Raw genomic sequence first — 23,555 nt, forward strand, 5'->3', positions numbered from 1 at the left:
ATCGAACTCCCGTCTTTCTCAAAGAATATTTTATTAGTTAAATCGTATTACATCGTTTGTACAATATTGTAGCATGGTTTTGCAAATAACGTTTAGTTGCAGCCGTACACGGCGTGGCGTAGTATACCTTCAACATCGTGCGTCAACAGTTCAAAAGGTATCAAAACATCTCTCGATATACTTAATCGAACCCCATGAAAGACATTTACATATTCACCACAATCGCGATCGAAGAATAAACCACTGATATATAAACTCCCTTGTCACTGGCGTACACATATTCAAAAGTCTTACATCGAACGTGGAAAAAGTGGAACGTTTCGAGGACGTGAGATCTTTCAACGACTACATGCAACACGTTATCATAATAATGGACGCAATTTCTCTGTAGCTAGGTTCTTTTGGGTCTGTCATCCGGCTGTGTTGCTATTAATTATAGACTCAACCAGACTGTAAAGACCCTAGAGAAAACTTCCTTGCTTGCAATAGTACTCAAGGTTATGGGAAGTGTCGAGAGGGTTGATAATTCTGCTTGGGGATCTTTGGACCATATAGGCGAATCAGTCCCGGGTACACCAGAGCCTCGAGACGCGAACACTCACTGTACTTAGGTTGTAAACTCGTCCACCGAGGTATTACGTATTTTCTGTCCTAAAGAGGGAGGGCAACGATGATCCGGAAACGTTCACCGAGTCTCAGGAACACTTGTTCGCCCGTTTACGTCAGGTACACTTTGTATCTGGTGCTGTCCCTTTTCTGGCGTTCGGAGAGTTGCTTCATTCGAGCAGCCACGTAGCGTTCGTCGTTCCATTCTATAGGTGGCACCGGTGAGGCAGGTCTTTCCTCGGTTTGGCTGAAAGCCCTTCGCGGCGGAAGTTCCACCATTTTCCTGGTGCTCTTGCAGTCCACGCTGGACCTTTTCGCGGCGACGAGGCCGACGCTCGCGTAGCTGGCGTCGCTCGTACGTGAATCTCTCTTCGTCGGGTTCACCTCCGCGTAACTTCCCACGGACTTATTGCTAGCGTTCGAGTGTCTTTTCCTTTCCATCTGCTGTCGGCCGTCTTGTCTTTCCTCCGTGCGCGACGACTGCATCGATTGCGCAGATCGAGTCGATGCTCGACGATTCTTCTCCTCGTAGTCGTCGGAGTAGGTTCTCCTCTCTTTTATCTTCGGTTTCGCTGTACCCAGGTCCTCGCTGTATCTTAGCCTCTCGTTGAACTTCCTCAAACGCTCCTCGTAGTTTCTGTTCAATGGGTCCGTACCACCTGACTGCGTTTCCTTCTTCGGTGTTGGTTTGGGGTTCTGATGATCCGACTGTACCTTGGTGTCCCTCAGCTATGGTTTTAGGAACAGAATATTTCTTATTTATATAGGATTTTTAGTTATCGTTGACACCTCGTTATAAAAATATTTTTCTCAAGTAATTATGTCGGTGTAGAGAGTATAGCTTACCTTAATTACGTTCATTCTGTCGTTGAACTCCAAGTCTTGGCTATTTCTGCGAACCGGTTGAAGAGTTCTATCCTCTTCGCTGCTGCTCTTGCTGATCCATATATTCTGACGTCGAGCATTCGCCGCTCTTTTTGGCCATTCGTTCTCGGTTTTGAAATCGTAGAGATCCCGCATACGCTGGGTCAGCCTGTTGGATTGCTCGTTGGAGTCAGGGGACAGTTTCGTAGTCGGTTGGTCTCGATTGGCATTCGAGTCGTCTGCAATCGTCCATTAAAGTTTTTAAATTTATTAAATAAAACACGTGTCTAGTATTTGGCTTTCGACTCAAGTTTTTACGAAAAGATAATGTAATTTATTGCAATAGAGTCTGACATTCCCTCTTTGGGAATATTATTACGAATGGAAAATATAACACTATACGGTAGTAAATTCGTTTGTTATCGACAGAGTAAGGGGAGGAGAAGTAGACATATTAAAGTCTTGATTATTGTATACATTTATCAAGATATTATAGTTTTACTACGATCGTTTGTCTGGTTTGGTCAATTACATGGACAATTTATCAGTAGATACAACTTTGAGTAAAAATACAGCTATCTTTTGTATAATTAGCACCAAAGAAAGTTTAAAATTGTAAGCAGAGACTGTCAAACTCGGAATATGAATGACATCCTCGAAAATGATAAATCGGGCTCCGGTATCCCACGCATAATCGACGTTAGGATATTTCTGTAGTCTGGTATAATATTATCTGAATCAGCGAGATACGAAGATATCGTCTCAATCGCCGACAACGTTAATTTCATATTTTAATGAATTACCCGTACACAAATGGAACGAGTATTATTAAAAGACACTCTGTCGGAAAATGGCAAATCTGCTAAAGCCAATTTTATCGATCGTATGTAATTCTTTAAAAGATATAAAAATATTTCTCGGATTACTCAAGACTATTCCGAGTGCATACTTTGAACGTTTGTTAATAACTTTGTCCTCGCGGGTAATTGATTCGAATTGACTGTGTGCTTATTTTGCCATATAGGTAAGTCGACGATGTAGCCATCTTTTCCTATAGTTTACTTTTATGTTTGCAACACAGTAAACATACTATTTATAATTTATCTTCATATACAGTGACAATCCAAGTGATTTGACACCTTAATGGAGGCTGTTAATTCAGATTTTCGTAAACAGAAACAGGTGAGTTTCGACCTTTTCTAATATTCAGTAAAGATCAGGTGTAACATAATTTTTAAAAGTGTACGATGAAAAATTAATCAGTTCACTTTTGATAACTCATAATCTGAGCAAGGTTGGATAAGACGAAAACGATCTTATCCATTTCGGTATTTTTTAAAAATACGTAATCAAGATTTGTTTGCAACAACAATGCAAAATACCCATGTATACGTATATCTACTGCAAAGGGAAGGTATTAACGATACGGTATATGGGGCGACTCGATAATACGAAGGTCGAGGAAGCTGTAAACTTGGAGGATGGCTTGTCCTCTCACCTTGATTCCTGTCGCCCGTTGTCGGCACAGGTGAGAATTTTCGCATCGGTTCCCACTTGGGCGAATCGCCCTTGATGTCTTTTCGCGGCGAGTCCTCGGGCGCGGAACTAGCATCCGCCGAGGACGACGGCTTTCTTTCCGGGTTCATTCGCGGAAGCGGACTCGGTGACGGATTCTTGACGAACGTCATCCACCTGGTCGCGGCGTATTTCGTGATATCGCTGTTGCTGATCCTGGCGAACGGTGACGCGTCGTAGCGGAACCTTGAGGTGTTAATTCGCGGTAGCCACCTAAATGGTATTTGGTATTCAGAAACCCAGTGTGTCGAGACCCCGATAGATTTATCATTCAACGCCGGAAACACGGTCAATTTACGTATTACATTTAACCGGCAAACGATATAGCTCTGCGGTCATACATATTATTATTATTATTATTATTATTATTATTTTTTTCTATCCACACAAACCGACATCAAATTACATATGTACATATATATAAATATAATTCGCACGGCAACATAGTAACGTGTACCATCTATCATCGATATACAGTTAGTGCAACGTTTCGGTATCTTTAGCCACGAGTCACGATAGTTAATTTTGGTCGATTATACATGTATACATATATATTTATATATGGATTTCGTTCACGGCATTGGTTTCTTTTTGACTAAGAAAATGTGCTCTGTCAACCTCGTCGCGATCGTTCGTGGATCGCTGCACTCCGTGTGCCTTCGTTCCTCGAGCTTTTCGTTCTTAATATGGCCGACGTCCGTGCTTTGGCTCCTGCCCGGCGTCGTTCTGTGCGCAGCCGTCGACGGTATATCGTTTTTCTTTTCGCTGATTTTCGTTTCCTCCTCCTTCGTGGGAGACAGTTTCTTCGGCGTGGCGATGCTCGTTTTGCCAGCATCCGGCGACGCGGTCTCGTCGACGTCCACGGACACCGAGCGTCGTTTCTCGACGTCGACCTCGACGCACACCGAGCGACGTTTCTCGTCCACGTCGATCGACACGGAGCGTCGTTTCTCTTCGTCGCGCGACGATTGCGGCGACTTCTTCGTCGCCGGTTGAGCCCTCGTTTTCGGAAGAGGGATCCATCGAGATGGATCCAGCTTGCTGGTGTCCGCGATCTCCGTGTGCCTTCTCTCTTCCACGCGTCTTTCCGTGTACTTCTTCAAACAGTCCACGTCCGCGCTGCGGCTCCTCTGACTTCGAGGAGACCGTGATGGTCTTCGTTGACCTGTGCCCACCGGGCCAGCCCTCTCCTGCAATCACATTTACAGTCAATTAGTCCTTTATCGAGCATAAACTGGCCTCTATTGCCACTAGACTGCGGGTATTCGTGCATTGATCTTACTTACAAGGTCTTCCATTAACGCTATATTATTTATATCTAAGAAATTAAAACGATAGCAAAAATTCAGTCGAGTATATTTTTTACAATTTTCATTAGAAATTGATCATTCTGACCAATTCTGGTAGTTGTAGTGTTAATACTGAATCTACCAAGGATGTCAAAGTGATTGTTCTGTCACTCGTAACAATGATTACCCTTTGGTAAATCTTATTTTTACAAAATAAAAATAAATCTTCAAAACTATTTAATAATGAATAAAATTTTTAGGTCTTGTTTCTCAACATCCGCAGTCTAGTTACGATAATAATAATTTGCAGAACGCATAGTTTTCGCAAAGTTTACCGTACAAAGCTTCATTGCGTCGTGATGCTACAAACTTTTGAACAATATATAAACTGAGTAGGGTACTTGAAATAGGTCATCTGGATGATTCATTTATTTTTAAATAATAGCACGTTTTCTTGATACCAGGTGGAAATACCAAGAACGTTGCAAGGTTATTATTATCTTTCTTTGAATACTATCATTTAAGGCCATCCAGGTTACGAATAAAATATGGTTTTTTGGGGGGTAATCGATTGATATTTAAATTCAACTCGAAAACAAAGCCATAAAGTCTGACCCAATTTACACCGTGAATTACCTGCAGTTTCAGGTCGAAAATATTTTAATAAACTGTACAGAGCTTGCAAAGACTACGTAATCTACAAATTATTATTTTATTATTTTGGAGGACGAAGTAAAAGGTTCACCTAAGCAAGGTGTAGCTTCGCATAATCCGATATGTGCAAAATACCGTGCTCCGCGGATGCGACGTGCAAGCTCGCGCCGCAAGCTCGAGGATTGATCCTCGACGTGTGTAATTCCGCCACTTGGGTGCTACAGGCCGCCGCAGGATCTCCGCTCGACGCCAGGAATCCGCTCCAAAATTCGTTTCCTGCGTGAATAATAATCGACTTTAACGATCGACTCTCCACGCAACGTAAAATCGCAGAATATGCGAATATTTTCGATAGTTTCTCCACTTTACGAACGATCTAGTGATTCTAGATTGCATGGTTGAGATTGTTTTTAAAGAGAACTATTGAGTATACAAGGTGAAAAATTTTAATGGGTGATTCTAGAGGTCAAAATAAGACGAAAATCAAGAATACCAATTTGTTGATTGAGGCTTTGTTAAAAAGTTATTGACGTTTAAAGTTCCGTCTGTAGAATGGCGATCTGCGAACAGCTGCCGCCCTACAAGCGGAACTTTAAACGTTAATAACTTTTTAACGAAGCCTCGAACAACAAATTGGTATTCTTGATTTTCGTCTTAGTTTGGTCTCTAGAATCTCTCATTAAAATTTTTCCCAGGGTCGAACACTCTGTATTAATTTCAAGCTTTGCACGTATATTTATATTGATTTTTGTTTTATCATTCAACAACCTGGCATTGCGTTTCCGTCCCACGCGTACGTCACCACGAGAAGCTTGTTCGCGTCCGTGGCTCTGAACAGTTTGCTGTGTGGCTCCCTAAGAGCGAAGTGAATCTTTATATCTGTAACGAAACGCTGATTTGTAATAATCGTTCCCACCGAAACGACAGATCGAAGTTATTAGCAAACCTCCAAGGTAGTCGCCGTTCCCCGCGTCGCCACACTTTTGTTGTCCAAAGTACGCGAACATTATGTCGGATACGTATCTCAGTTTCTTGTTCATCTTTTTGATGGCGATCTCGAACGTCTTTAGGAAGTATATTTCTTGATCTTGAATTACCTTCCACACCCCTGGGAAATCATATTTTAATCGTATAGTCATTAATATATACATTACAATCGACCAAATGTATTGGCAAAAATCAAAAGAATTAATTTTCATTTATTTAAAATTTATTATTGTCTCTTAATTGTACTGTCTACTATCAAAGATTTAATCTCACAATTGTAAAGACGATCACTTACCGAGACCTAATCCTACGACGTGTAGGAAGGCAGTGGTGTTTTGTTTTTCGGCTCGCGTGTTTGCCTCGAGTAGTATGATTTCCACGGATAGCAGGATTCGTTTCATGTAATTCTCGATGTCGAAGACAGTTTGACTGGATAAGGAAAGGTATCTTTTATTGTCCTTCGATTTGACACGTTTCACGGTCTCCTCGTAGAGTGGCAGATACACTTCGCCGTAAAATCTCGCCCATAAAACGCGCAATCCATGCTCCGTCTCCAAACTTCCATTCGTCGTTGGTCCGTACCTATATCAATATCATAAATCATAAACAAAATCCGTCGTTTCGTGTTCGAACATTTTTTAAATAATAGATTCGAAATTTCAGTGACGTTTAAACGTATTAATACTCGAAAACATAATTGTGTCTATGATTTTTAATCCTATTAATCGTGCTATTGCTGACTTATCTATCGGTGGATACATCGTACGTTGCGAGTCAATATATTGCGTTTAAAAAGAGCGATTAGATAAATATAATGCGTGTGTACAGTCTGTGCGACAAGTTCCATAGCTCACCCGTGATCCGCTGTATTCTGCAGAGGAGTAATTAGGATGTCTTGGTACTCCATGACGCGTGGTCGTTCGAATCTGGAGACAGCATTACGAAAGATGAAACGAGTGCTTTGTCGACGCGGAAGTGCTAACGTGCCGGTGCATTCGATAGCTCAATTAAGGGGGTATTCGTTTCTTTTTTAAATTTTTTAATAAAAGTACGTATTGTAAAGAAATTGGAATTACGAACGAAGCTATAGGAGTTTGGAAATTGACCTTAACCGTGCTTTTTTCAAATGTATTAAATATCTCTTTACGTCTTTAAAATCTGTGTGTGTTATAGTTCCTTAAAAATGGCAAGTATTATGTATTTTTGACGAGAAAAAACGAACACCCCTTTAAAGTGGTTTTCTGGTTTAGAAGATCGAAAACGGGTGCCTTTTAATAATTATTATTCGCAAACAGTAGCTTCTTTTGCACATTTATTTAGATATATCCCAAGAAACTATCTTAAGAAGAAGTTTTCAAGTTCTAGACCAGAAGACCTTCTTAACGGTAAGCGTTAAATAAGCATAGGAAACCTTGGTCCCACGACACCTATAATGACTCCTCTCGGCTGAATGGAGTCTGGATCGGTACTCACGATGCCTCTGTTCTCTCGCGAGCCATCGTTTATAAATTCGGTATGAGAGGACATCGCCATCATCGCAGAAAGCTTGATCTCGTCGTAAGACAAACATTTCGTTAGAACCTGTCGTTAAAAACATCCATTTTTTAAAAATCTTTAACGTCATTAACACCTACTGCCTCCAATTTTTTTTATTCAAGACTGTTATCTACAATCTAAATTATAAAATTCTATTTCTGACTCGAGTAGCACTTATTATATATGAAACATTATATTTGAAATGCAATGTATTGAAAAAAAGTGGAACGAAAGGCTTTTCTATTTGTTTACGTTTTGTTTACGGTTGGTAATTATTTTATATACCACAAAAAAAATATAAAACTAACCAGAGGCTCCTTTTCGTGATCGGTGCCAACGTTGTCCCATCCGTCGACGCCCGTCTTACCATCGATCAGTTTCCATCGATCGTCAGACCCATAGAAATGCACCGCCCTCTTTTCCAACAATCGGTGAATGAATTGTATCAATCCCATATCCATGTACATGGCCCTCTCGATGGCACTGCCGTACAGTCGTTTATGTTTCAACCACCGAGCGAGCAACGGTAACATCGCCTCGTGTATCAAAGGGTAAACCGAATTCACGTTCATCTACAATTCAAATATCAGAATCGAGATTTCGAGTCAAATTTATTGCAAGTCAATATTTTAAAAACCCCGCTAGAAATTTCAAACACCTCGAAGTCGTATATTTTACAAAGCAAACATTACCAACAGGTTACACGAATCAATACAAGAGAAAGCGAGACAGAAAATGAAATTGCGGAAGACCACACATATTTTCGGTAAAGAAGTTTTTTCTCGAAAGTGCGTGGGATTTCGGGGATATGTGTAATGACCAAGAATGATTGTAATTGATCCCTACAACCGATAATAATTTTTTCAGGACGATTTGAAATATTTTAATTTTGTCGAAAAATTTATCTACTTATTGAATTTTTTTCTCGAAACTGGTTAGGAATTCGAGGGTATGTCTATTCACCAAAAATGATTGTAAGTGACTCCCGGAACCAAAAATAATTTTTTTAGAACGATTTGAAATATTTTAATTTTGTCGAATAATTTATCCACTTAATGAATTTTTTTCTCGAAAGTGCGTAGGATTTCGGGGGTATGTGTAATGACCAATAATGATTGTAATTGATCCCTACAACCGATAATAATTTTTTCAGAACGATTTGTATATTTTTCTTTCCGTCGAAAAATTTATCCACTTATTGAATTTTTTTCTCGAAACTGGTTAGGAATTCGAGGGTATGTCTATTCACCAAAAATGATTGTAAGTGACCCCCGGAACCAAAAATAATTTTTTCAGAACGATTTGTAAATTTTTTTTTTCGTCGAAAAATGTATCCACTTATTGAATTTTTTTCTCGAAACTGGTTAGGAATTCGAGGGTATGTCTATTCACCAAAAATGATTGTAAGTGACCCTCGGAATCAAACATAATTTTTTTAGGACGATTTGAAATATTTTAATTTTGTCGAATAATTTATCCACTTAATGAATTTTTTTCTCGAAAGTGCGTAGGATTTCGGGGGTATGTGTAATGACCAAGAATGATTGTAATTGATCCTCGGGACCAAAAATAATTTTTTTAGAACGATTTGAAATATTTCAACTTCGCCGAATTTAGGCACCCACCCACGAAAGTCCATAATGTACAAGATCTCGTATAGCTCGTCTATTCCTTTACTATGGTTACTGGTAATTTCTAAAATATTGAATATTGTTCCACGAAAAAAATTGTGAACGTTTGGATTCAAATATGCGTGTTGAAACTTGAACCGTTAAAAAAATTGATTTTCGGAGTGGAGTATCCTCTTAAGCGGAGGTAAGGAGCCAAACCTCGAGGATGTCGTTGCTGATCCCTCTGTCTTTTAGGGCAGAGCATCTCATGGTGTTAATTGGAAAGTATATAGGGAAGGCCTCGCTTCGCTTGATGATTTGTGCCAGGGTCGTGGGCGACGGTGCCGTGACGTCCAGGCATTTCTTGAGGAGTTCCTTCGTGTCGTCGTCGAATGGCACGCCGTGTGGCGCGCCCAAGGTATTCTCCCACGATATTTCCGGTGGTTCTTTCAGCAACGCCTGCTGATGAGCGTCCTCCATTCTTCGATGATTCTGTAAAATCGCGCGAAACAACGCAGAGTCAACGTAAATACGATCGAGAAACTGTCCAAGTAACAGTAACAAATAATTGCAGGTTATCCAGGAGGGATTTAATGAAAATAATTCCTACGGTAGGGCAAATAAATTTCCATTTTTTTAATTCGTTTTCCCGGTGTCAAAAATAACTGTTTTTCCACTTGTTTCGCGCGGAAGACACGCGTAACCGGGAGCGCGACGATTCCAAGAAAATTTGCAAAATCAAAGTCCCGTTCTATTAATATGCGCGCTGATTAGAGCAAGGACGCGATCTCTTTGATAGTTGAGCATGAAATCCGTTAAGTAGCGGAAAATGTATCCGTTCACCCTAGCGAGTTACGCTGAACACGCTCCCGGTCCCCGTCGGCCCCGCAACGCGAAGTTAACTTCATTTTTCTGTTTACCGATTCTGCCACCTGAGCGACAGGGGTGAGCAAGAATTAAGGCTAGCCCGCGGCCGTGGAAAAAATCGACGCTGAACCGATTTTTTTTCTGGTAAACAAGCGGTTTCTTATATTTTTTCCATCCCCCACGAGCTTCCGAACTTCTCAGAAAACAAAATTTCACCAGCTGGACATTTAAATTCCCAATCGAGGCATCAACGAATTACTGAAATTTTTCAGCCCTCGACGTAGTCTCCTTATTATTAACGGATGTGATAGTTAACAATTTCTCTCATTTTTCCGTTGGTTTTCATAAAGATTGCTTCTTAGGAAGAGATTGTCTTTCTGCAAAGGTGTCCTCGAATTTTTACATTTACCATAAATGGGTTGATATCTTTAAACTCGCGTCGCCATTCGATGAATCGTGTACGTGCGAATATGCACAACAATGAAGCTGTGATGCAATCAGTTCAGTTTCGACGCGATAGCAAACGTCGCACGGACGGGTTTCGCGATATCGGAACCGTGCTCTTGCCACGCGATGCGAAAAGCGTACATCGTGTGTACGAGGCATTCGATTGATCCAAGCCTTATGACTATTCCAATCGTCGCTATGTACCGTCGATCCTTATCAAGGACGACCTACGCGCCATTACGTTCTGTCGCCGTTACTCTGGTATCGTTTCGACGCCTGCAACAGTTCGAACGAACGCCTCCATCGCGATGTAAGCCGCTCGGAATGAAAGGCACACAGACATCGGAAGAGTAAACATTTATTTTTTTAAGCTCGGATTAAGAATTGTTTTATCGTCGGGATTCCACAGGCTGTCGATCCGTGTTTATCGATTTAGTCGCGAAAAAGTAATCGTCGACGTAATGGCGCGCGTGTCAAAAGCTGATTAAAAGTTGTCTCTTAAACTAGAACTTTTTTAATTATTCAACGTTATTTGAAATATCGAAAATAGATCCCGAAATGCAGCAACCCGCCTCGTACCGGCGCACGTGGAGTAAACTAGGCGAAGAATGTGTGGTGACCCACGGGGTCAGTGACCTCAAAAAACTAAAATTCTTACGTAATATGCTTTTGTACATCGTAAGGAGTTGGGAAATGATAATTACCATATGCAATTTGTTAACACTGGTTGAAAAACGTCGATTCAACCGATATTTAAACAGGGATTGAAAATTTATATCAATTCTGGGTCTCAAAATTGTTATATCGATTTCTGTTCCGGACCTTCAATGTGTCATCGAAAAGCAAATAAAAAATCAAGGATAAATTTTTTTTATTCGAGGCTTCGTTTTCGAGATAATTGAATTTGAAAATTTATTGCGTACGCATGGGTTGCTCTGGTATGTCTGTCCACTACCGTCCTATTCTCCTTACGCTGAAGTTCAAGTCAGACTCTGTTGCGCGCACACAAAGTCGATTTTCTGGAAAACGAATCCTCCAACGAAAAAATTTCATTCTCTATTTTCGATGTGTCTTTTCCCACAGAATCATCCCTTCCTCGATTCCTGTACAAACACTATCTACGAAACTCTGTATCGGCGAAATCAGTGTCGATCTTACAACCCTTACAGTACCGAACCGTGTCAAAATCGATATGGAATCGATATGAAATCGTTTCAGTATCGGTAGAATATTGGTTCGCCATAATTGATCAAAGCCTTCGTACAACAGTTATAAAACAGTTATTTCCGGAATCATTTACATCCCTGTTGCGGAAAGGGGGTTAAGAACTACTGCCTCGGAGGATCCAACGCGTTTCTGGTGGGGGTGAAATTCGACGAGGAGTGAGTGTTCGTGGCGGGAACGGGGTAAAACTCACCCGACGGATGCAACAGGCGAACAGCGACATGTCAACCGACACGGAGTATGCTTCGTCGCCGGTTGGGCGATCGGTTTGCGTGCGTGTGGAAGTCGCGCGTTATGGCGCCGTGGACGGAATGCAGCGTCGCGACGACGCGTCCCGCAATACCATTCGCGTGTGGACCCCCCCGCCCCGAAATTCGCCAATCGCCGCGCGAGTTTACGCGACCACGGTCGGATGGCGTTGTCGCGCGTCCGCACGAGACGAGTCGCAGAACGGAACTTATGCTACCGGACGCGAAATACACATGCGTGTATTCCTGTCCTCCGTCGGTCCGCGCTCGCGCAGATTTCCCGCTGCAAGACGATACCGAAAGTTGCGTCGACTTGACTTCGTTGATCGTTTGACCCTTACACCGCGTACAGGGTGTGCGTACGCGATTTTTTAATCGAAAGTTGATTGTCATTTTTGGTCGAATGTTTCATTTTCGCGTCAAGATCGTCTGCTTATTAGTTTTCATTACGCAAAAGTACTTGGAAAATTATGGAAAGTGGAACATTAATCCGAGACTATATTTGAAACAATTGTTTATATCACGAGTAACGAAAATGTTTTGGATATTTCGTGGAATAACTTATTTTTAATATTATTAATGAACACGTATATGGTTTCTATTTATTTGTCCCCGAGACAGTAGGTCGTGTGTGCAAAAGTATACCCAAAAGTTGAAACCGTCCTCAGGCCTGGCCTAGCACAAAACATAGGGGCACGTTATAATCACACGTACAGGGTATTTTTTTTAATTATGTACGTTGGCTTTTTACGTCACCAAGGGCGTTGAAAATGATACATGGTCGCACATTGAAGGCCTATATATAGCATCACTCTTCGCACCCAACAAAGAAATTTGTTTAGAGAGTGTGCGAAGAAGGGATTTTTGTAGATATTGATCACACTAGGATAACTCCATTATTTTTAAACGTTAAACTATTATTACACTTAACGTTCTGTCGTTATAGTATAAAATAGTATCGCTCGGTATATGTTTCATTTGCATAATACACAATTGTATTATGATAACACTAAAAACAAGGCAATTAGTATCATTAGCCATCTTCGTAATAATTTTTACGAAATCATGTAAATATTTATGAATAGTACTCTAAGAATACACGCTATTAATACTTTTTTTATTGGTTCGTACGAAATTCACAGATGTTCCCTGTCTCGATGTGTCTAAAAACAAACGAACATTCACGAACGAGGGACGCTCCCAGGCGTCGCGAGAATAATAAATAAGAGTTCTATTTCTATACGAGTTCGTGCCCCAAGATTGATTCTTGGTTAAGAGTACAGTAATCGAGTCTCTTAACCTGACTTTATAAATAACAGTAAATTAAAGATATCGAACAACAAGAGACAAGACGAGGAAACCTATGCTTCCGATAAATAAATGGAGCAATCTTAGAGTTGATCGTACAGGCGACAGTAATCGAGTCTTTTACCCAAACTCACAGTGCCGCGAAAAATTTAAATTACGAAAATCTCGCGCCCTGACTCGAGCACCATCCAACGGCCATCGCCCCAAACGCGTCGATACCGACGGCGCGTTTCCATCGAACTTCGCGTCGCTCGTTTACCCGTTCCGTTGAGAATCCACAAAGTCTCGCAACGCGAAGAAAACGCTAAATTTAACACCTGCAGCGACCCGTTATCCCGGTACATCGCGCGGCTCTTTCATCCGAAAAATTTTTCGGAACACGCTCGTCGCCGAGAACCGGTTTTACGATTCACACTCTCCGGAATATCGGTAAAAGCATACCGGTGACCCGTCGCCGTTCCCAAGTTTCTCGGTGCCCCCGACAATCCGTGGAATGTTTAAAATCGCGCGACGAGACGTACGAATCGATTTCGTCTGTTGATATTCATTCTCGTCGGTCGAACACGACGGCCCTGTCCGCGCGTCGATTCGCATGGTACGGCAGAAATTGCACGAGGTCGACGACAGTTATCGGGCGAGGGATGGAAAGGTATGCGATGCACGCGTAAACGAACGTCTGGAAATCGTTGGAACGTAGGAAAGAGAGGGAATGAGAAAAATACGTCGATAAAACTGAGGTGAACGCAGCACGGTGAACGTACGGTACGCCGTACCCCCATTTTCGAGCCAAGTAGTTAGTTCCTCTCTCCTCGGGACGATTCAGGGACGGCTCGAGTCGGCCATCTCTGAATGATTCCTTAAGCGAGTACGCTGGGTGACTACTAATTATTTACCGCCGGGCATAACGGGACTTTTAAAAAATTCATTCCCTTCGTACGCTCCATTCAGAGACACCGGGAAACAAAATATTACGATTCACCGTCTTAGAATACGATTTTAATGCACTGGCCAACCAACCGGGGAGGCTTTCCTCGTTGCATTAGGATTGCGAGCTTATAATAAGCGTGATTATATTTACTGCATGGTATCTAAATTTAAAGACGACGTTAGCAGACGTTAGATAACATCTGCTAGTCTTCTGTGGATCTTTTTAGCTTTTCTCAGGAATGTCCATGTAAATAAAATGTGAACTATATGTTTCTTGCTCGTGTGTCGTTATTATTAACACTTTTCCTAAATCGGTGGATTTTTTTTTTTAGGTAAGCATAGCCTGGTTTTCTGTGCACACTAAGAGATAGATTAATTTCTAAAATTCGTAGCTAAGTAAATCAATTTATATTACAGAGTGAATTAATTAAACGACTGCAACAATTTCGAGGGGTGGTACACTGCATTCGGTTCGGATCAGTTTTGCAGTGGAAATGATTCACGGTTCGCTGGCGAGTGGAAGGCAATGCTTGGTAGGTTAATTGACCTTTTGTTATAAGATTGTGCTGTTTAAAACTTCGAATTACAACCGTTTAAAAGGCGCATTGTGTAGATTGTCGACGATTACCGGATATTCGTAAGTGCCACCCTGCACTTCACCTTGATACCTGATAGTTTCTTCTTATGTTTCGCCTTGAATGGCAAGACGTCGTTTCGGTACGTTGCCTACCGCCTTTGCTATCCCCGATTCTTAAAGTAAAAGTTATACCCGCACTTTGGCGTTAACATACCTATGCAAGAACGAACTTTAGGCGTGGCATTCTGTACAACGTTCTTTGCAATGTTCCCGGGGCATTCCTTCCCGATATTTTCAGTAGGAGTAACGATTCGATGGGTCGATAATTGCAGTCAAACCTCCATTATTCGTACCAATTGGTAAACAAGACTGTTCGGTTAACCCCTCTATTATGGTCGTGTCTATGTGACCCGATTCGGCCTTTAACACGTTCACTTAATCCACGATGGTCACTGGTGAGCTTCAAACTTGTAATTCTTTAAAATACTTGGAACGTTGTCGTCATTGAAATATCGAATATTTCTATCCTTTCTTTTTTGGCTTAAATAATAGTTTGACGCCTTAAAATCATTATGCGAAAGGTCCCAGTGTCGGGACAATGTTTCTGCTGAAAATTCAGAGTCTCAAACAATGACGTATATCTGCGTATATCAAACTTTAAATGCATTTTCCTCGGCACTATGTTCTAAAAAACGGTGTGCAGAATTACTCCAGTTCTAATTAATCAATTGCTTTGAAAATTTACAGTTATCCTTACTATTATATATATTAAGCATTGACGATCCGTTTTTTTTAAAAATTGTCTAATAATTCTGCAAAATATTAGTAATAAAAACTCGATTTTTGATAAAATTCGATTTTAGGTTACAAATATCTGCCATATTGTTCATTTTTATACAAATTGAAATGTCTCATCGTCAATGCTAAGGGCTTTTATCATAATTAATGGAATATTTTAATATTCTTAAAATTTTTAAAATATAAATATTTTTTAAACATTGCCAAGGGCATTTTTCAATATTTGTTATACCTAAATACAGTGCAAAGTCTGAGGATAATTGACTGCTCACTTTTTCTTCATTGTAATTTAAAAAATTGCCTCGTTTTCCATACCGTTAGAGTTACCTAATCCCTTAATTGAAAAGGTATAAAGGATGTTTAAAAACAGTGAAATAGGTTTGCATCGACGAAGAAAAAATACGTTCGTACCAGATTACAGAGAGAAGGAATCTGTGCATGCACCTGAGCGCACGAAAGATAATAACGAATGATGGTAATTTGCATGTTTACCTGGGAAGAATTTATGGCGACCACATGGCGGTATATTTGCATTTGACCGTCGCTTTTCTTAGCTTACGAGCATACTTATTTTAAGCAACGTTATTAGGTCGGTGTACACGAAACGTCTCTCCGATGTTTAAACTTTAAGGCGCAGGTTCAACGACTTTTCGCCAGCAACGGTTGCAAGAGTTTCTTTCAACGCGCGTGGACAAACTCAGAGGACTTTTTAAATATAGAATCAATAACGGATGCACGAGAAACGATTAGAAAAGATCCCCTTCGGGGGATTTAGAACTCTCGACTTTCAATACGCTGGAACGAAGCTCGCGAGAAGTGCTACATATGAAAGGTGCTTCCATTAACTGCTTTCAGTTGTACAAGCGTTACTTTCGTTCCGTAGCTAATTATAAAACCGACATTTTCCATGCACCTGATAATTTATTTTAAATTAAATTCCTCGTTATCTCTAGAACTGATCGACAGTGTTCAAGATTATTCGTAATTATAATGAACGTCTCGCGCGAAAGTTCGCTGCGAAGATAATTCTTTATTTCACGTAGAAGTATGGGAAAGTTTGAGAGACACTGGGGCGAGAGGATCCCGAAGGAGCGCGATCGATGAAGCGCCGGGGGCGCCTAAGGCTAGTTACGTACCTGACGTTGTCTCACGGGCGAGGGCCTTTCAACTCGATCCGAGTATATCCACTACAGTCTCTCGTAAGGTGTGGTTCTCGGCGTTCTGGTCAGAACTATGCTCGTCCGGAATCAACAAGTGCTCCTCGAGACTACGCCGGGAAAACACTTGACCTAACCGAACTTAGCGAGAACACATTTTCCTTCTTTCTCGTACGTGTGCGCCGAGGAAGAGAATTCGAAAGGGGCGCGCATAGGTGGCACGAACAGTATTCGAAGAGCGTGGACGCGGGACGCGAAGCGGCGCAAGTCGAAGATCTCGAGGAGCAGTATCGCGTCGCGATCGATCCGACACGGGGACTAACCTTAACCGACCGGAGGATCCATCGATCGACGGGCAGCGGACGTAGTCGTCGAAGGTGGTGATGTTCTCGCGGTGAAAACGATCAACTTCGATGAATCGTTGGCTTTTACGCGACGAGACGCGTCTGTGACGCGTCGTGCTCCTTGGGATCGACAGGATCGACGAGGATTATATGTGTACACCGGAGTTCCGCTACACGTGACTTCACGGTTTGCCGACCGCGTGTTTATTCCGCTGCGAATCGAATCCGACTGGACACGTCCCGAAACTGACGAGAGTATAATCGACGAGCATGAAGCACCGTGAGTACAGATCTTCACCTTTGGCTAAATCACTCATCGAGTTTGTCAATATCGAAATCGTTCGTGCCGTTGGTATCAACATCGTACGATACTGTTATGGTACTTTCCACGTCTGAGTCGTTGTTATTAAATTTCCGGCACGATGGTTCGTTTTAATCTGTTTCAAATATGCGGTTTATACGTATCGACGATTCTAGAGAGCTGTAATTTCGTGGTTCGATAATCGATCGATTTTTACCGTGATCGCTTGTTGCGAAAGTCGTCGCAGCTGTCGTTAAGAGACAGTTTCGCGTTTCGCGCGACGCTCGATTTAAAGGAATGGGATTTTTTCGCTGTACGCGTGCAATGCAAAAAGCGATGGGGAAGTGTCAGTTAAAAGGATAAAATTGTCACGGTTAAACGCGACGCTGCCGCGTTCGAAATTCTATAGCGCGGTTGCTTAAAAAACGAGTTTCCCCTCGACGCACCTGTCACCGGCGGGAACGTTTTTATGTTCGTGCACGTGGCACGGCTGGGGCCGCATCGTCGAGCAAACGAAAACGCCGCATTATTACGCGGAATCGAGTTCATTTCAGCCCCGTAACGTTTCCCGCCTCGATTAAGAAACAAGCGTCGCGGTAATATTTTAGAAAGTTGCCGCGGTGCTCGAAAGTCCAACGAACTTTCTTCTTCGATTCGACCGGCGACCGGCTCGAAATCGATTATCGAAATCAGCGCTGTCAATAGAATCGACATCTGTCGTTGGAAGTATGTTAGCGGATCTATCTTTAAATTAACAGAGGCAAACGGGACGCGATATTTTCCAATTTTGCAGATAGTCCAGTGTTGGCATTGAGTCGACAGATAAGGTATATTTAAATTTTTAAAACGGCGCATTTTTGTTTAAAATTGCTATCTATACATCGATAACCCGATGGTAATTTTTGTTTAAAATTACGCTTCCTCGTTTCATGAAATAGTTTCGCGAATAATAATTCTGTATTCAAAATGAATAACGGAGTCACGCGTTTCAATAATGCATCAAATGAAACCTTTGCGTCGCATGGAGTGATAAATGATTCAAGAGAAGAAAGAAAGCAATTAGTGTGGCAAATGTGCTTCATTGATATTTTGCATATCCATCGTGCATTATTCGTATTTGTCAGATACACGGTGTGGTAATGACTCGAATAATTTACAAATGTATACGTTGTCCTACATATCTCCATGCAAAGTGTAGTCTAAAAATAAGGCAACAATGATTTCGTGGAAAGCTTATTAACTTTCTATTTGCAAATGTCGCGTGAATTTTTAAATAGGTGAACAAATTATTTATTTCTCACGAAGATGATGATACGATTATTTTAAAGTTTCTTTGGCATAATTTAAATCGCAATTTGAACGACAATTAAGTTCTCGTTTGCGGTTTACGAATGCACCGTTATTTGTTATATAAACGAAATTGTGCACTGTATTGTTAATATCTGTTAGCAACAGCTTTTGGGTTTACGTAAGCAACGTACTAATTTGCGGCTCGAAGTGCTAACGTAAGATTTCGAGAACAATGCTCTCCAACAGTAGAATCTAGGACGAGCAAACAATTTATAAACGACCAAAGCAATTACAAATTGAAAAAAGTGTAAATCCTACGAGCATCCGTGTATTCATTGGCTTCAATTTCCATTGCGTAATGAACGTTTTCGACTAAATATAGGTCTTCAGGCTCGAAGGAATGTTAATAGCCAATTTTCTTTCTTTCGAAATAGGAAAATATTGATTTTTAGAAATTAATTAAGAAAAAGAGAATAATGATAGTTAAAATCAATGAATATATGGGCGTTCAAAAGACCTATATTTTCAAATAGATTCAAGCAGAATCGCTGCTGATTCGAATTGCAAATTATTTGGATATAGTAAACGAAGAAAGTAGAGAATATTTTAGTAATTTGAACGTCGATGAGCCGATCCAATCTAGGCAGAATGCTCGATGAGAAGATTCCAGCACAATGGAGCAGCTTGAGAATACGTAAATATTAAACGACGAACTAAGTAATGATCAAGTATTGAACTCATTTGCGGCGTGACACGCTACGCAAGAATCTAGGTGCAACGCTGAACAAGGAATTTCTAGGACAAGAGAGTAACGTTACTATGGCTACATGTTCGCCAAACACGAGGTATACGACCCCACTATATCAAGGAACTTCCATGAATATGAGAACCGTTCCGCGTCGATTCCGGGATTTTCGTTCAGCTTATTATTTGTTTATACCGCGCTCTCGTTAGCTGGCAACCTTAATTGCTCTTTAATTCGCGAACGAATTCGCTTTCCATCTCTATTCGAACTACATTTATCTAGTTCAGTCGATCCAGAAATCAAACAGATAAATTTCCTTTTTTTTCAAACTCTCTTTAAACTAATATTTGGTTCTCATAGTATACATTGTTTTTCCTTTTAGTTCGTTAAGTACGTTTAATTTCGACGAGTGAAATGGAAGCGTAAGTGTTTTGCCATTTCGAAAAGAATTGGCGTAATCTTAATAACACGGTTCGGGAATCCCACATTTATCATTTCTTATGAAACATTTAAGCCCCCGTTTCGTATCTGCCCGGCAATTAAAATTGGAGGGAAGACAAACGACGACGATACGTAACGTTATTTTATTTACACAAGCGACGCGCAATGTGTCACATGGCTGACTCATACAGTGTACCCGTCATGTATAATTCATGCGTAGGAGGATGATCGTGCACTTCAAACTATACAACTGTACGTACGCGTTTCGTTTCATTTTTCGAATTTCCGTTCACGGTGAAATTTCCGCGTCACGTGCGGAAAATGTCTGCGTTTTAAAGAATATTGGTAGGAAAGGGAGAGAGGGGGAGGGGGGTGGAATTTTATCTTATTCGCCCGGATTTATTCACCGACAACATCTGTGTCGTTACGCGAACATCCGATTCCGGCGATTTATTTTCATTTGATCCTTGCTGCTTCTCGTTCTATATTCGAAAACGCCTGTAATAATTATTGCTCTCGCTGTCGTGTCGTAAAATTGAACAAGCTTAGAGAAAATTGATTTTACCAACGGTCGTAGGAAAAGTTTAAATAATAGAGTTAGCGTATCGCTCGTTTGCAACGTTAAAAACGTATAAATTTTTGAGAGAGCTGTTGTTTTCACCGTTAACTGGCGTCGAGTATTCATGAAACGCAATTAATAATCGACGGAACATTTCAGGGGCCCCAAACGCGAGGCGCGATAACAAAGTTTGGAGAGTAACACGGTGGAAAATTTTATTTTAAAAATTGAACAGGCGTAAAGCTATCTTCAAAGAAGATTAGCGCAATGAAGGATCCATTTACGATAACATTTCTGAATTTCGTATTCTGGTATTAATAATCGTTTTACGTGTTACGTTACTTTGAATTTTAGAAATTGGTCAAAGTTGCTTTCGCATTGACAAATGAAATTAAAGAAAAACGAAACAGGACTCCAAATGGGGTTTTTTTGACGACAGATCCTAATGAAATATTTATTTCGCGAGATCAAAAGAGACGAATAAAAATTGTATCCGGTGACACGTTGCTCGCGAAAGGACCTTTTTTCTCTAAATTAAACATTTTTCGTCGCATTGTTAAGGAGATTGGAGTACCCGGCTGGGCTTCCTCGCTTTCGACTTTTTGAATTGATAAAAAGGCAGAGGGAGAGAGAGACTAAAAATTGAATTCTTATCTCTGTGCTCGTGAAAATCTCGTTCTGTCCAAATTGGAATCTTTTTGTCGCGTCTCGCAGTGGGTCGAAACGGAGGAAATGTTATGCATTAATACTGTTTCAAATTGAAACACATTGTCCTTCGAACAACTCGCCGTTTCCCTGAAATGAATTTAGACTGTTTTTATTTGAACTGTCTTTGATTTCAAATATTCTTTTCTACGATAAATAATGGGCGAGCTTTGTAATTAGCAAGATAGAAAATTTCTGGATTATTTCTCAGGCCAATTTGAAAATTGGTTCCCCGTGAATAAGGTTTGTTTTGCATAACTTTAGCAGTCGCATAGATGAAACCACGATTCCATAGATCGATGCCACGAGCAACACGTACACGGCACGGGAGAATAAACCGCGAAACACGACGCGGGAATCCTTGTGCTCGTTCCTTCGAACAATGCTGTAATGATACATGATAATAATAGGCGAACCGTGATTATCGTGCTCCTTAACTCTTCATCTGTCATTCAAACGCTATTTTAATGAATGGATTTTTATCCGGTTGTCTCTCCGTTGCGACGAGAACCGGCGAAAGAACAATGTCCTCGTTTAATACTATTGTTGGTACCCGCACACGCATTTTTTCTGCTCCTCGGGACGACGAACTGTACATCTTTGAAATGCACAACGGTATAATCGAACGTTGCTTGGCTTTTAACGCCTTTATCGTTAATTATTAGTCGTCCAAACTCTGATTACCAGTTACGCGAAACTGAATATCCACAATTTTGAACTCGATAATCTCGATTGTATTTCCGTGAGACTGTGTGCAATTGGAAATTCATGGAAGATAATTTAGACGAATCAAAACTGACCTTTTCATGAATCCTATCGGTAAAAATGAGTTTGTAAAACCAACGTGCAAGAGTCAAGTCTCTTTGTTTGCAGCAGTAATTTTTATGTTACAGAAAGATTTACAGAAATCTCAATAGATCCAATAGTGTCTGACCTCTGTCGATTATATCGAACTCTAGCAGAGGACAATTGCATCGGGTTTCACTGGTTCGAGAATGAAACTTTATCGAATACAGCAGGACAGACATGTCAAACTCATTTTTGCCCGAGGGACGAGTTGCGTTTTGCCATGTCGCAGATTTGCAATTATTTGATCACGGTGAAAAATATTTTAAAGGACGTTTTCCAGGTACACGAGTATCTCGACCAAGCACAATTAGGTTTCACATATGTGTGACAATTTTTATTTGTGGGACACGTTATTTAAGATATTAATTTAATTGTCCAATTCGATGGGATTCGTTACTGGAGCTCCAAAAGCGAAGTAAGCATCGTCTGGCCAACAGGATCGCGTGCTCCAAAACAAAAGGGTGAATTTGAAGCGCAAAACTTGCATCAGTATTTTACCAATAATCTGTCTTCCGTTTCTAACGAAAGACACTTGTTGCTAAGTGCACCTTCCACCTATCAACACAATGAAACGAACGAGATTCGTATGCATGTATGGAGATACTATTGTGTCGCGAAGACTGTTGTCTATACGCAGTCTCGTGAGTCTAACGTTGTTTACATTGTGTTCTACTCGTACGAGATTGTCCGTATTGTGTCTTTCAAGTATCAGATCACCTGTATTATACCCAGAATGTTTGCGTTAAGTTGCATGGGTTCTTATAGTACCGGGTTCGACCGATGCTCTTTCGTATCGACTCCCGGTGGTCTAGCTTCGTATGAATTTAATATTATGAATCCACAGGTTGTATCTGCTTCAACTTCTACGAAGTTGTTTGTATCGTGGTAAGTGGAAAGTTTGTTAGCACTGAGAACAACTATTCCCAAACATTAGGATATATAATATCAAACCCCGAAGTTCCAAACTACTTGAGGTTGCCTGCGTCTCGGATATCACGAATCCATGGTTTCTCGACCACCAACTTCACTAATTTGATATTATATGCGTTGGTATGTATGTTCTAGTGGTATACGGTTTGTGCTGGGACAGGATATGATAATTCAGTGGTTCGCGATCGTATATTTTTCGATCGTCTGTGTTTAGAGTAGGACCTGTCTGCTTGAACCGGTTTACTCGAGTTTGAGGATGTTTGGATCGTATACAGTCGTTCATAGAGTGTTCTATGGATGAAAAATCACCTGTATCGAATTTTATACAGCTTGAAATTGTTGGTATCGAGTTGCATGAGCACACAGAGTGGTCTGGGTTAGGTCTGGATTGTCCCTGGATCGTCTGCAGACGTGAAATTGTCGCCAAAGCCTCTGGTATTGGATTGCACAGGTCCAAGATCCCCTGTACCATCTATCGTGAACTCTCAGACCATCAGATAGTTTAAATTGCGTTTCCTAAATCATCCCTAGGTCGTCAGAACTAAATTCTATGAGTTTGAGGATATTTGGATCGTATACAGTCGTTCGTAGAGTGTTCTATGGATGAAAAATCACCTGTATCGAATTTTATACAGCTTGAAATTGTTGGTATCAAGTTGCATGAGCACACAGAGTGGTCTGGGTTAGGTCTGGATTGTCCCTGGATCGTCTGCAGAT

General features: G+C 40.9%; 3 protein-coding genes across 5 annotated transcripts in view; 1 reads left to right on the forward strand and 2 right to left on the reverse strand.

The window, feature by feature from the left end:
* Positions 1-12: 12 nt before the first annotated feature.
* On the reverse strand, positions 13-4,343 carry LOC143349674 (uncharacterized). Its single transcript, XM_076781083.1, has 5 exons — positions 4,332-4,343; positions 3,664-4,235; positions 2,969-3,258; positions 1,453-1,709; positions 13-1,335 (listed from the first exon to the last, which is right to left on the reverse strand). Exons 1-5 carry the CDS (start codon positions 4,341-4,343, stop codon positions 718-720), a joined length of 1,749 nt encoding a protein of 582 aa, XP_076637198.1. The 3' UTR covers positions 13-717.
* LOC143350442 (ADP-ribosylarginine hydrolase CG3568) lies at positions 4,096-16,789 on the reverse strand. Of its 2 annotated transcripts, none has more exons than XM_076782610.1 (10): positions 16,654-16,789; positions 9,341-9,613; positions 7,820-8,083; positions 7,387-7,556; positions 6,830-6,901; positions 6,271-6,557; positions 5,935-6,096; positions 5,757-5,867; positions 5,080-5,264; positions 4,096-4,235 (listed from the first exon to the last, which is right to left on the reverse strand). In XM_076782610.1, the coding sequence occupies exons 2-9, from the start codon at positions 9,599-9,601 to the stop codon at positions 5,080-5,082; spliced, it is 1,512 nt and encodes a 503-aa protein (XP_076638725.1). In that variant the 5' UTR covers positions 9,602-9,613; positions 16,654-16,789; the 3' UTR covers positions 4,096-4,235. The 2 variants fall into 2 exon arrangements, with proteins under 2 accessions (XP_076638725.1, XP_076638724.1); XM_076782609.1 differs by lacking the exon at positions 16,654-16,789 and adding an exon at positions 11,853-12,100.
* A 253-nt stretch (positions 16,790-17,042) lies between these two features.
* Positions 17,043-23,555, forward strand: part of LOC143350441 (putative ferric-chelate reductase 1 homolog) — a 34,046-nt gene continuing 27,533 nt past the window's right edge. For both annotated transcript variants that reach the window (XM_076782607.1, XM_076782606.1), the window contains exon 1: positions 17,043-17,298. In XM_076782607.1, the coding sequence (XP_076638722.1) occupies positions 17,289-17,298 (10 nt within the window). In that variant the 5' untranslated portion in view covers positions 17,043-17,288. The remainder of the gene's footprint in view (positions 17,299-23,555) is intronic.

The sequence above is a fragment of the Colletes latitarsis genome, chromosome 14 (genome assembly GCF_051014445.1).
Source record: "Colletes latitarsis isolate SP2378_abdomen chromosome 14, iyColLati1, whole genome shotgun sequence".
In the NCBI taxonomy this organism is placed as follows: Eukaryota; Metazoa; Arthropoda; class Insecta; order Hymenoptera; family Colletidae; genus Colletes; species Colletes latitarsis.

Bases quoted from the DNA above. Each gene is read 5' to 3' on its own strand.
- LOC143349674 (XM_076781083.1), bottom strand. The intron at 3,259-3,663 runs GTTGACAGAGCA...AATACCATTTAG, and splicing joins CCACGAACGATCGCGACGAG to GTGGCTACCGCGAATTAACA. The intron at 1,710-2,968 runs GTGAGAGGACAA...GGACGATTGCAG, and splicing joins AACGGGCGACAGGAATCAAG to ACGACTCGAATGCCAATCGA.
- LOC143350442 (XM_076782609.1), bottom strand. From the start codon at position 11,882: ATGTCGCTGTTCGCCTGTTGCATCCGTCGG. The intron at 7,557-7,819 runs GTTAGTTTTATA...TTTTAACGACAG, and splicing joins ATCACGAAAAGGAGCCTCTG to GTTCTAACGAAATGTTTGTC. The intron at 6,097-6,270 runs GTAAGTGATCGT...ATGATTTCCCAG, and splicing joins CGTCGTAGGATTAGGTCTCG to GGGTGTGGAAGGTAATTCAA.